The 13,223-nt window shown below is 38.4% G+C and overlaps 1 protein-coding gene and 1 pseudogene across 5 annotated transcripts in view; one reads left to right on the top strand and one right to left on the bottom strand.

Annotated features, from left to right (window-relative positions):
* The window catches only part of TBX20 (T-box transcription factor 20), a 165,211-nt gene that overhangs the window by 117,943 nt on the left and 34,045 nt on the right, over positions 1 to 13,223 (top strand). For all 5 annotated transcript variants that reach the window (XM_045286325.1, XM_045286324.1, XM_045286326.1 and 2 more), the window contains 3 exons: positions 435 to 515; positions 4,333 to 4,434; positions 7,833 to 7,904. In XM_045286325.1, coding sequence (XP_045142260.1) covers positions 435 to 515; positions 4,333 to 4,434; positions 7,833 to 7,904 — 255 coding nt within the window. The remainder of the gene's footprint in view (positions 1 to 434; positions 516 to 4,332; positions 4,435 to 7,832; positions 7,905 to 13,223) is intronic.
* On the bottom strand, positions 757 to 6,348 carry LOC115868129 (annotated as a pseudogene).

Raw genomic sequence — 13,223 nt, 5'->3', positions numbered from 1 at the left:
CATGATGTGCTCCACTCTCTCCTCCCCCCCCTTCATCTGCTCCCCTGTGCTCCGATCAGATATGTCCCTCTCCCGGAGCTGCAGATTCAATGCCGTCTTTTGAAATAAATTCTTCTGGGGGGAAGGGCAGGTGTCCACTTAGTAGTTGGAATTGGGGCCAGCCCCCCATACCTCTCCACTGGTTCAGAATTTCTTTAGTTTTAGGACATGTAGAATTCCTCTTTTGTTAAATGTTTTATACAGTGTCACCAGTTCCAGTTTCTTTTCTTTAAACAAAATTTTCTGGAAGAAAATTTTCATCTCTTTTAACACTTCACTACTAAGATATCTTGCATGATTAGAATAATCTACAATGTACAGATATGATTGAATTTTCTCACTTGGTAATTTATAATTCGGGTATCTAATTTCTGTTTGTTTCATTTTTTTAATAGGTAATCCAAGGTTGTATTTGGTGGTTTGGAACAATTATTTTGAAATTTTTGACATCTAAAATCTTAGGCGTCTCAGACCATGTAAGTACTTTCTAGTTAAAACATAAAAGTTCCGACAAGTATGTATTAACCTCTTCATTTTATATGAGGATAAGACAAGATGTACTGCTGCCAAAATCATAGAAACATTTATTAAACAAAAAAATAAAAATGTGAATGTATTATATTTCAACATTTCCTCCATCTATGTCTATATACTTATTTATTTCCCTTTTTCTCTATATAAGCAAGCTCTGACCAGTTTGATTAAATATTGCAGCATTTATTTTTCACTATTCTGCTCATGTATGATTCTAATGGTATCAGAATCACCTGGGTCCATGAAGGCCAGTGTGCATGCTCTGTAGTGTCTTCCACATGCTGTGCCCAATTTGATATCCTGACCACTGTCATGATGGACAGCAGTTTTGGCAACATGCGGTAGTACTCTATTTTGGATTTCCTCAAGGCCAGCTGTTGTTGGCAAGGATGACCACTTTCGCTTTCCCTTGTCGGATCATCATCAGAGTCTGCTTAGAGCCCAGCATATACTTTCCACTTTTCTAATGAGTTAGAGCCTAGAGTTAATCAACTGCAGTGACTTTTCTTCATTTTTTCAGCCGCCATCTTCCTGTCTTAGGAAGGTGGTGCATAATGCTTGCCAACCCATTGAGAATCATAGTCTACCCACGTTAACACCTAACCTTAACCAGCATGCTCCTCTAACTCTGGTAGATATTCTACTTGGCCTTGTGTTTTTGTTAATATATTAATAAAGAAGAATTCGTGTAGGGTGTGTAAGCACCACATGGGCACCAAGGAACATAGGAATAGAAGCTGGAACAGACAGACTGCCACAGATGGCAAACAAAGCAAACCCTTGCCTACAGCTGGTGCCCTTTATTTGACGTCCGCTTAATTTCTGCTTCGTTAACACTTGCCACTCATGATGTTTCTGTTATAGCAGAACTAAATAACCAAGATGGGACTAGCAAGTGGGGTGCTATCTCAACAAATACCTAAAATGTGGAAGTGGTTTTGGAATTGGTTAATGTCTAGAGCCTGTAATAACTATAAGGTGCCTAACAATAAAAGCCTAGATTTCCCTGGAGATTGTTGGTACAATTATGGACAGATTTATTTGTTCACTCCTCTGGTGATCTGTGATAAAAGACATTCTTTGTCAACACCTTCCTTCAAAGGCATCAGTTCTTTGACCTTCCTTATTCATTGTTCAGCTTTGACATGTATCTAAGGCCATTGAAAATACCATAGTCAAGTGCACTCTAGTCTTCAGGGTGACAACTCTACTTTCAACCCTTTAAAGAAATCTTTTTGTAGCAGATTTATCCAAGGCAAATCAGGATACACAATCAAGAAAACTTTGAACTTCTTGGTGATGGCTGTTGGTAGGCCCTTCCCTTGATTGTGCCTGCTGGTGGGCCTTTTCTAAGCCTTTATCGTGTTTGGACACCTGTTGCAGCTCTTTAGCTCTACCACTGAATGCCCAGAGGCACCCACCTCTACCAGCAATCCCCCAAGCAGAAGTCACTCAGCTCTCCCTTACTCAGGAGCCCCGCCACAGTCATCTGCCAGTTCTATAGGCTCCATCATTCCTATGCCACCATTTATCCTGTTGCTGCCACCATTCACTGAGCTGTCCTGTGCTTGCTGCCAATTCTCACTTTCTTCAGTGTTATAGCTCTCTCTTTGGGGTCCAGTTATTTCTCAGTGCGGGAACCTGGCTCTGAAGGATGCCCTGCACTCGGGTTCTTCTTGATGGTAGTGAGACCCCTCCTCAGGCCTCTTTGGGACTGGCCTTTATGTAAGTGTGTTAGATTGGGTTCTCTAGAGAAGCAAAACCAGTGACACGTAGATATGCTTAGAAAGAAAGATATTTATACCAACAAACGTGCTCACATAGTTGTAGAAGTGGATAAGTCCAATCTGGTTCAGGTCTGTGGCTTTTCCTGACTCGTCATGTAGTTGCTAAGACTGATGAACCAGGAAGCAGGAAAACCACAGGCAGGTAAAAACAGAAGCGGATGAATGCAAGGTCCTCAAGTCAGGCTTGTGACTATCTGTGGTCAGCAGGCAATATGGTAGGCCATTGGCTCAAGGCCAAAGAACCTGAGGTTGATTAAACAGATGCAGGATTCAGGCTAAAGAGAAGACAAGCCTTCCCACAGAATCTGCTTTAATAGGAGTAAGCCAAAACCCTGATGAAACCTCCTTCCAACTGCATCTGCACTATGACCTGGTTAAGGGGCTAGCGCTCCACTCTGTCCTTCCTACAATGGCTTGACTGCTCGCAGCAGATTATATTATGCCGGATTGCATCCTGAGAGAGGCTTCAACTGCCAAACTACTGAGAATCCGAGGCCAGTCAAGCTGAGATAAAACCTATCACAGTAAGCCTACCACTTGAGCATTTCAAGGCATGGTCCTAGTGCTAGGACCAGGAACTGCCCACTTCCCTCAGTAATCTGTAATCACTTAATGTGTATATCAATTCCCACAAGATTCCTTAGTCATAGTGGTGGTTTTACACATACTATTTGCACACTCAGCTAAGCAAGCTCCTTTATGATTGTAGCCTCATCAGTCATTCTGGCAAAACTATAAGCCCAAATCCAGGAAGGCCATATATAAGAGGAACTCATTTCATAGCAAGTTCCTACCTAGCTAATCAATTTATGGATCAGAAATATATGATACATTTACCTTGCATAGTACTATCAGATTTTAGGGCCCCTTTCTTATCCTGAACATGACTTTAGTAAGAGATTTATAGAACTTGCTTTATAAAAGGGCAAGTACAACCATCTATCTACTTGCATATACGGTCATGTTTAATAAAATTTCAAACATAAGCATGAATTTTCCATTTGTTGCTAGTTTTGCATAGTGGTTGATTGGATTTGTTTGCTGCTGTTCGCTTTTATGTCTGGCATTTCCTTCCTTCCCTTTCTATTGATCTTAACATTTTATTTTATGGGTAGACATTTTATGATAAACTTTCTTTAGGTCTCCTGAGTAATTGATATACCTATTAACTTGGCCTGTGCTTTTGTTTCTTGTCTGGCTCCACGCTATCGATCAGCTCTTTACAAATCTTAAAAGAAAGAAATGCACACATACACATCCTTGATCCTGTACGTGACCTTCTCTATGTGACAGCAACGAAAAAGACTGGAAATTATCGTTGTGCAGTTCAGTTAGTCTTAGTTATCAAGACTACACTTGAAAACATAAAGTCAATTCTAAGTTGTCCTTGATAGTCAGGGGAAGGCATGAATAAATGAAAACCCCATGGATGGACAGAAGGATGAACAAACCTGTCTTGGAAGAAGTACAGCCAGAATATTCTTTAGAAGTGAGAATGGTGAGACTTCAGCTCATGTTCTGTGGATGTGTTACCGAGAGAGAGCAATCTCTGGTCAGAGAAAAAGAAGGCTCTCAATGAGGTGGGTTGACCAGTGACTTACACATCACCATTGTGAGGAGGGGGTAGAATCCGGCAGGGCTGCTCCGTTTGAGTCAGAACAAATTTGACAGCAGCTAGCAGCAGTAACAAGAAATAATCATCAAACTTGTCATAAAATAATTTGTCTCTGTAAAATAAATTGAATCAAGGTTTTACCTGCTGAGCATTTGTATTTCTCTTTGCTTTTCAGCTTTCACAGTTCAACACCTAACACATTAGGTTAACTGTATTTTTTGTTTGTTTTCTTTCAGGGACTTCCATGTATTTTAGACTAATTTGCTTAGAATACTATCATCAATTCAAAATCAGTCGTGACTGACTATAATTATTCGTATACTTTTAATTCAATTTTACTCTTTTTTTTAATTCCAGATTCGCTTGAGTGACCTTATAGCAGCCAGAATTTTAAGATATACAGATTTTGATACCTTGATATATACCTGTGCTCCTGAATTTGACTTCATGGAAAAAGCGGTACACATATTTTTACTATTTTTTCCTTCTTTATAGGCACAGTGATTTTAAATCAAGGAAATACATGGTACTAATCATGAAAAAAACAAAAAACAACTCATTTGCTGAATCTTAAAATATTTCCCTTTCCTCCTTATAGACCATATAGTGCATGCCTTTCATTTGCAGATAAGGGGTGGGGGGTGGGGGGAGAAGCTTAACTGACTTCCCTAAAGTCTATAAATGAATGAACGAAGGAATGAATGAATAAACAAACAAACTGAACTCACTGCCATCAAGTCGATACTGACTCAGCGGCAGTCCTATAGGAGAGGGTAGAACTAACTGCTCTGTGGGGTTCTGAGACTATAGCTTGTTATAGTCTATAACATTCTCCCTCCTAAAGTATTTGTTGTTGTTGTTAGGGGTCATTGAGTCAGTTGGACCCATGGTGACCCTATGTCCACAGAACAATACGCTTCCAGGTCCTGCGCCATCCTCACAGTGGTTCCTGTGCTTGAGCCCATTGTTGCAGCCACTGTGTCCATCCATCTCATTGAGGAGCCAAGTTTAGAACATGGTCTACTAACTCCAATCCAGTGTTCTTTCCTATACGTGCTGTTCAGGCTTTTTCTCCACAGAAAACAGAAAGGTCAATAGTTCATCCCTGGTTCAAGAATTTTGAATTAATGGCACCAAAGGATGAAATGTTGTTACACTTCGTTCTTGTACTCAACTAATAGTCCATTTATTCATAAACCAAAATTGGCCAGCATTTGTGTGTGAGACAGTCAGTGTTCTGTAGGGTTTTAAAAGGATTGTACCCTGGTTCCTGCCCACAAAATGCAACCTCGCCAAACCTACAGGACCCAGTAGAACTGCTCCCATAGGTTTTCCAAGATCCTCGTGATAGACTGGATTACAGTTGGGCTGCTTGGCAGTCTGAAACCACCAGCTACCTTCGAAGACAAAGATGGGGCTTTCTACTCCCCTAAAGATGAATTGTCTTAGAAACCCACAGGGTCACTTCCGCTCTGCCCTTACAGGGTGGCTAGGAATTGAAATCTGCTGGATGGCAGTGAGTTTGTTTTGGGGGGCAGCTAAATCTTTAGGGAAGCAAACTGCCATATCTTTCTCCCGTAAAGTGGCTGGTGGGTTTGAACTACTGCTTTTTGGTTAGCAACTGAGGCCTTAACCTCTGCACAACCAGTGCACCTTCCTGCCCTCAAGAAACATAAAGTTTAGTTATATGATAAGTCACTCCCTATCATACTATTAGGTCATGAGACCTATTTGGCTGATAATGTCTCAGTGGTTTCTGATATGGAGAGTAATTACTTGAGTTCGTTTTCTTCCATTTTAGTTTTAGTCTCACTAATGAAAACATGGAACATTACAACAGAGAAAACAATAACTCAGGGTCTAGGAATCAGTAAGTGCACATTTAAACTCCTAGGTCAATAAAGAAAAAACAAAGAATGGGATAAATCAAGGAGGGGTAAGTCAGTGTTGTTGTTTCTCTTGTTAAGTGCCATTAAGTCCGTTCCATCTCAGAGTGATGCTGTGTCCAACAAAACAAAATACTCCCTGGTCCTGCATCATCCTCACAATCATTGACTATAGAGTAGCTAACTAAAACAAGTGGAATAAGCAATGAAGCAAATGAGTTGAACTGAAAATTACAAAGGGCAGCTCAAGAAAACAAAGTTCTTTTTCCTGTTTGAGCCCATTGTTACAGCCATTTTGTCAGCCATCTCCTGAGGTTCCTCCTTTTTTGCCAACTCTCTACCACGGATGATGGCTTCTTCCTGCATTGTCTGATGAAGTCCTGCCATCCTCCCTTGTAACGAGTGTTCTGACTGTACTCCTTCTAAGACAGATTTGTTTGCTCTTCTGCCAATCCATAGCACGTTCATTCTTCTTCGTCACCACCATCATTAAATGCATCAGTTTTTATCTTGTCTTCCTCATTCATGGTTCAACTTTCACATTCAAATGAGGTGATTGAAAATTCCATGACTTGGATCAAGTATACCTTAGTCCCTGAAGTGACTTCTTTGCTCTTTATTGTTTAAAAGAGATCTTGTGCAGCAGTATGCCTAATGCAATATGTATGTCGTTTTATTTCTTGACTGCTGCTTCTATAAGCATTGAGTGTGGATCTAAATAAAATTAAATCCTTGGCATCTTTTATCTCTTTTCCACTTATCATGATGTTGTCTATTGGTCTAGTTAGGAGAAATTTTGTTTTCTTATACAGTGAATCTCACAAACACATACTGTATAATCTTTGATCTTCATCAGTGAGTGCATCAAGACCTCTTTGCTATCTGCCATCCGAAGATTGTTAATGAGCCTTCTTCCAATCCTGATGCCATGTTCTTCGTATAGTCTAGCATCTCAGATTATATTCTAGTTTATCAGATTATTTACTCAGCATACTGGTTGAATAAGTGTGATGAAAGGATACAATCCTGATGCACACCATTCCTGGTTTTAAACCATGCAGTTGCCCCATCCCCCTTGTTGTCTTAAAGTGACTGCTTCTTGTTTTTTCAGCATGAGAAACGATGAGCATGCCCTTTCTTTGGGTTTTCTAACTCCAGATATTTGCACATTTCATTATAATACTTAACGTTGTCTTCTGGCCTCCACGTTAGTCCTTCCTTTCCTGTCTTTTTAATTCACCTTTTCATTCTGCAAGTGTGATGTTCTTGCTGTCATCCCAAAGCTCATTTAGGATATCAGTCTTGATATGCTCCATTTAATTCTAATTCTTAAATGTTCATACTTCATATTTCATACATTCTCATTATTAACAAAGCTTTGCTCCTTCTGTCAGTAAGGATTCTTCACATTGAGGAGGCAGCTCTTCCTCAGTCATATCTTGAGTGCCTTCCAATCTGAAGAGCTCATCTCCTGGCACTATATCAGGTAATTTTCTGGTGTTATTCATGAGGTTTTCAGTGGCCAATCCCATGGAAGTGGACTGCTGGTTCCTTCTCCCTAGTCTGTCTTAGTCTAGAGGCTCTGCAGAAACCTGTGCAACATGAATGCCCTTGCTAGCATTCAAACTGCATGTGGAGTGGCATAACTTCCAACGTCACAGCATGCCACTGCAGGCTGTCTGACAAAATGGGTTATGGGGATAAAGAATGGATATATCTACTTCCAAATTTAGTAGTATTACTTGTATCATTTATTTATTTTACTTGTATCACTTATAATTTATCATATTTTGTATAACTTTTCACTAATGATACTTGTATTAGAATCTAGAGGTTAATAAATTTTCATGCTGCTAATGACCAAGATATTTTTATCTTTAAGAAGTTTCATGTGGCAGTCAGTTTTACATACAGTTATATACATGTAAAGTAAAATTAAATAACTATTTTTAACTATTTGTTCTGTTTCAGACACCACTGAGATATACAAAGACATTACTGCTTCCAGTTGTTATAGTGATCACCTGTTTAGTTTTCAAAAAGGTATTTAAATCTTTTATCCCTTTTGATTTCAAGATAGAGACTGTAATAGAATAATATTAATAACTCATAACTATATCTCATTTTTCAGATGAATGCGTTTTATTCCCTCTGAAATTTATTTTTATTTAGGTCTTTTTTTTACTTATTAGGTGAGTTTTAAAAAGAGCTGTGTTGCAAAAAATATTCTTATTTATTCTTTCAAAAGATATGTATCGATCACCTATTATTTATCAAGTGTTACGTTAACATTTTAGGTACCTTGATACAAGCAATGAGATGGCCATTCCTGACTAGGAAGAATAACAAATAATCACAAATGCCTGCAAATTGATTTTTTAGGTGCAATGAAAGGAAAATGCATGAGAACTTTGGCTGTCTTTTAAATATAAACCACATTTTGAAAATACTGGATACATATGTAGCTGACATTTATATATCTGTGTCTTTAAGATCTTTTACATATTCAGTTTTCACAACAGAGGAATGTAATGCTACAATAGGAAAAAAAATCAGATTGTTGTCCTGAAAGTGATTTATCTGAAAATCTAGTTAAAGATAGTAAAGTCTCATTTTTTAATTTTTTTAATTTTCTTTTTTAAGCGATTTTGAGCCATCTTTGTAGTCTTTATAGACTGTCTTATCATGGGTCAGTAGCATTTGTAGCAGATAACAATGAGAACGGCACTTCTCTGCCATGACATGAATTGCAATTAGGCTGAAACTTCCGTCTTCTATATTTGAAGTGAGATTTCATTTCAGATATTATCTTTCCTATGCATTTGGAGTTCCCTAATTTCCCTATTTCACAATAGTATGTAAATAACTTATGAGTAAGAAAAAGAATCCATGTACATTTCTTTAGTTTCACCTGTGATCCGGTTCAGTTGAGTCCACTTAGCATAAGGATGGAGGTAATGAGAAGAAATGACTAAAATAAAAAATGCTTTCTGTTCTCTATCTCCTTGGTCCTATAATGCTCTGGAAACAAGTTTTCTTCATTAGACTATTTCTATTTCATCATGGCCAGTTGTGGCATTAAAAAAAATTACTATCAAATATTTTGAGATTGATGAGGGCAATGAATGTACAAATGTGCTTTACACAATTGATGTATGGATTGTGATAAGAGTTTATGAGCCCTAATAAAATGATTTTTAAAATTACTATTATGTATTAACTTTTCCTGGTCAAGTGGGAGAAGGTTTAAACAGTAGATCAGTTATCCATTCAACAATTCAGACACATTTTGTTTCATCTCATCAACTGCAATGCCCACAATATAGCATCATGTATCCCACTTCCTCCTCATGTTCCTGTTTTCATTCTTACTGGGCTCCACAACTTTTCAGTGGAGAGACATCCAGTGTCATGGGGGGAAAATGGCCGTCATAACTTGTTTGTCCATTAATTCTACAGTGGTGGCTAGTATGTTGCAGTGATGCTGGAAGCTATGTCACCCGTATTTCAAATACCAGGAAGGGTCTCCATCCAGAATAGGTGTCAGAGAAGCTTCCAGAGAACAGCAAATTATGCAGACAAATAGTCTGTCCACTTTTCAGGGATTAGCCACTGAAGACCTTGTGAGTAGCAGTGGAACGTTGCTAAATGTAGTTTTGGAGGATGAGTCCCTCCGTTTGGAAGGCATTCAAAATAGGACTGGGGAAGAACCCCTCCCCCAAATGGAGTGACCATAATGATGTGGATGCAGTAAAGCTACGGGGGACTTTGGTTAACCGATGGAGCACAACTCAAAATGAGAAGAAACAGTTGTAATCATTCAATAATCAGAATATATAATGTGTAATATACAAAATATGAATCCAGGAAAATTAGAGAAGTCTGGACTGCATAAAGATTGACATCCTAGGAATTAGTGAGCTGAAGTGGATTGGTATTGGCTATTTGGGTCTGATCATCAGATGATTTACTATGCCAGGAATGACAGATTCAAGAGGAATGGAATTGCTTCCATTGTTAAAAAGAACATGCCAAGATCTAACTTGAAATACAGTGCTGGCTGTGATAGGATGATAACTCTGTGCCTACACAGAAGTCCAATTAATACAATAATCAATCAAATTTGCACACCCACCACAAAAGCTACTGATGACAAAATTGAAGAATTCTACCAACTTCTTCAGTCTGAAATTGATCAACATACTGTCATGATGCACTGTAATGTGGGTGACTGGAATTTGAAAGTTGTAAATAAGAAGGTACAGTAGTTGAAAAATACAGCATTGGTGATAGAAATGAAGCTGCAAATTGAATGATAACAATTTGCAAGACCAACCGTCCTTCATTGCATATACCTTGTTTTTCAACAACTGAACACATGGACTTTGCCAGATGGAATGCATGAGAATCAAATTGACTACATCTGTTGGAAGAGGTAAGGGAGAAGCTCAGTATCCAAGCCCAAACCGAACCAGGGGCTGACTATGGAACAGACCATCAATTGTTCATCTGCAAGTTGAATTTGAAGCAAAAAAAAACCACCTGAAACAAACCATGAAAGCCAAAGTAGGATCTTGAGTATATCCCATTTAAGCTTAGATAATATCTTGGGAATAGATATGATGCATTGAACACTAAGGACATTGAAGACCGGACGAGCTGTGGGATGGTAGGAAGAACATCACACGTGAAAAAGCAAAGAAGCATTAAAAAGACAAGAAAGAAAGAAAAGACCCAAGGTCAGGCTTTGAACTTGCTCTTGAACATAGATTAGCAAAGCACACAGAAGAAATTATGAAAAGAGCTGAACAGAAAATTTCAAAGCACAGCTTGAAGAACAACATAGAATATTATAATGAAATATAACTCCAAAAACATGGAGTTAGGTAGAAAGGAAGAACATACTCAGAATATTGCAAGCTTAAGGAATTGAAGAAAATAGTCAAGGCTTGAGTTGTAATATTAAAAAATTCCATGGGAAAAATATTGAATGAAGCATCAAAGGAAGACTGAAGGAATGAGCAGACAGAGTCACTGTACAAGAAAGCATTGATTGAATAATGTCTGGAGTCTAAAAGCCTTGTCTTAAAACAAGCAGCCATTAACGGAAGTGTCAGCTAATCCACACCAGTCCATGTGATTAAAAGATAAATAATAAAACCCAATATCAAAAGAGAGAATTGTATTAGAATTTAAATTCTAAGGACCCAGTTTGCAGAAGGCTATGGATGACAGTGAAAGCCCAAAATCCAATTGCTGAGGTCCCATGCAGAGTAAGTCTCCATTGAGCTGCCTCAGATCATTGACTAGGGATGGGCATAGTCTTACCTTCAGACAGAATGCATTGGAAAGTGGATTACTACAGATATAAAAAACAAACAAGCTCAATGTCATCTAGTAGATGCTGACTCATGGAGGTATAACTAGATTAATAGTTCCTTAAGGTTATGGTGGGGGGTGGGGGTTCAGGAGAAATGGAGAGCTAATAATAATGATGGGTATGAGAATGAAGAAAATGTTCTAAAATTGATCACACAACTATTTTTTGAATTAAAAGATCATTTTATTGGGGGCTCTTGCAACTCTTATTACAATCCATACATCAATTGTATCAGGCATATTTGTACATATGTTGCCATCATTCTTGTCTAAATAATTACTTTGTATTGAGCCCTTGGTATCAGCTCTTCTGCTTGCACAACTCTTTTAAATATTTTAAAAATCATTGAATTGTATGTTTTATGAGTCATATGCCAATAACATCTTTAAAAAATAAATAATAGGCTTGTGTTAACTATTTCAAGAAATAGCATATGATGAAGAAGCATGGTATTGAAGGAAGAAGGCCAAGCTGTACTGAAGGCATTAATGAAAAACAAGACACTAGGAATGGACAGAATACCAGTTAGCTTTAGTAAGCTTGTGAAGCACTGAGGACACCCATTTGTGTATGCCAGGAAATTTGGAAGAGAGCCATCTATCCGACTACCTGGAAGAGATACATTTGTACCCATTTCAAAGAAAGGTGGCCCAAAGCATGCAGAATTTATGGAACAATATCATTCATATGATATACAAACAAAATTTCACTGAAGATAATTTTTTAAATGGTTGTACCAACAGGAAACTGACAGCAAGTCAAGCCCGATTCAGAGGAGGATGTGGCTGAAAGCAGAGAATACCAGAAGGATGTTTACTTGTGTTTTATTGACTATGCTGAGCCATTCAACTATGTGAATTATAACAAACTGTGAATCACATTGAGAATAATAGGAATTCCATTGTGCTCAAGCAGAACCTGTACATCAGGGATGGGGAACCATTTATCTGCCAAGGGCCGTTTGGATATGTATAACATCATTTTGGGGCCATACTGGGCAAACATTTAATTAGCTCATGCCTAAAGTGATGGCTGGAACTGCTTCTCTTTGATGAGTTGTATGATGTTAGCTGGTGTTGATGATTTCTGCAGATCTTGCTTAGCCCAAAGGCCAGACATTTTCCACTCGTGCTGTTCATGGACCAGAAGGCAGTTATTCTCAGAGAGCAAGGAGATACTGGATGGCTTAAAATCAAGGTGTGCCTGAGAGTTGTATCCTTGCATCATATTTATTCAATCTGCATGCTGAGAAAATAATTCAACTGAATTATTTGAAGGTGAATAAAGCACTGGGTTGTGATGATGCAGATGACAAAATCTTGTTTGCTGAGAGGGAGGAGGACGTGAAGCACTTGCCAATGAAAATCAAAGACTGCAGCCATAAGTATGGCTTGAAACTCAGTATAATAAACAAAAACAAAATCCTCATAATTGGACCAATATGTAACATCATGGTAAATGGAGAAAAGATTGGAGTTGTCAAGAAATTTGTCTTTCTTGGAGCCACAATCAATGCTATTGGAAGCAGCATTCAGGAAATCAAATGACCTACTGCATTGGGCAAATCACCATAAGAAGTCTTTAAAGTGTTGAAGAAGAAGAATGTCACTTTGAGAACTAATGTGGACCTAACCGTGGCCATCGTATTTTCAGTCACATCACATCAACATGAAAGTTAAACATTGAACAAGGAAGGCAGCAGAAGAATTGATGTTAGCGAAGAATGTGTAAAGTATTATGGACTTCTAGAAGAACAAACAAATCTGTCTTGGAAGAAGTACATCCAGAATGCTCCTTGGAAGTAAGGGTGGTTAGACTTGAGCTCACATTCTTTGGGCATGTTAGGAGAAACCATTCTTAGAAGCAACAAAGCCCACATGGAAGAAGCACACCAGCCTATACGATCACGAGGTGTTGAAGAGATCAGGTACAAGCCATCATCAGAACAAAATATCTTACCATAGTGAATGATGGGGGGAGTG

The sequence above is a fragment of the Echinops telfairi genome, unplaced genomic scaffold (genome assembly GCF_000313985.2).
Source record: "Echinops telfairi isolate 266 unplaced genomic scaffold, ASM31398v2 ScPeMD7_7;HRSCAF=31, whole genome shotgun sequence".
In the NCBI taxonomy this organism is placed as follows: Eukaryota; Metazoa; Chordata; class Mammalia; order Afrosoricida; family Tenrecidae; genus Echinops; species Echinops telfairi.
This window is presented reverse-complemented; position numbering and strand designations above follow the sequence as displayed.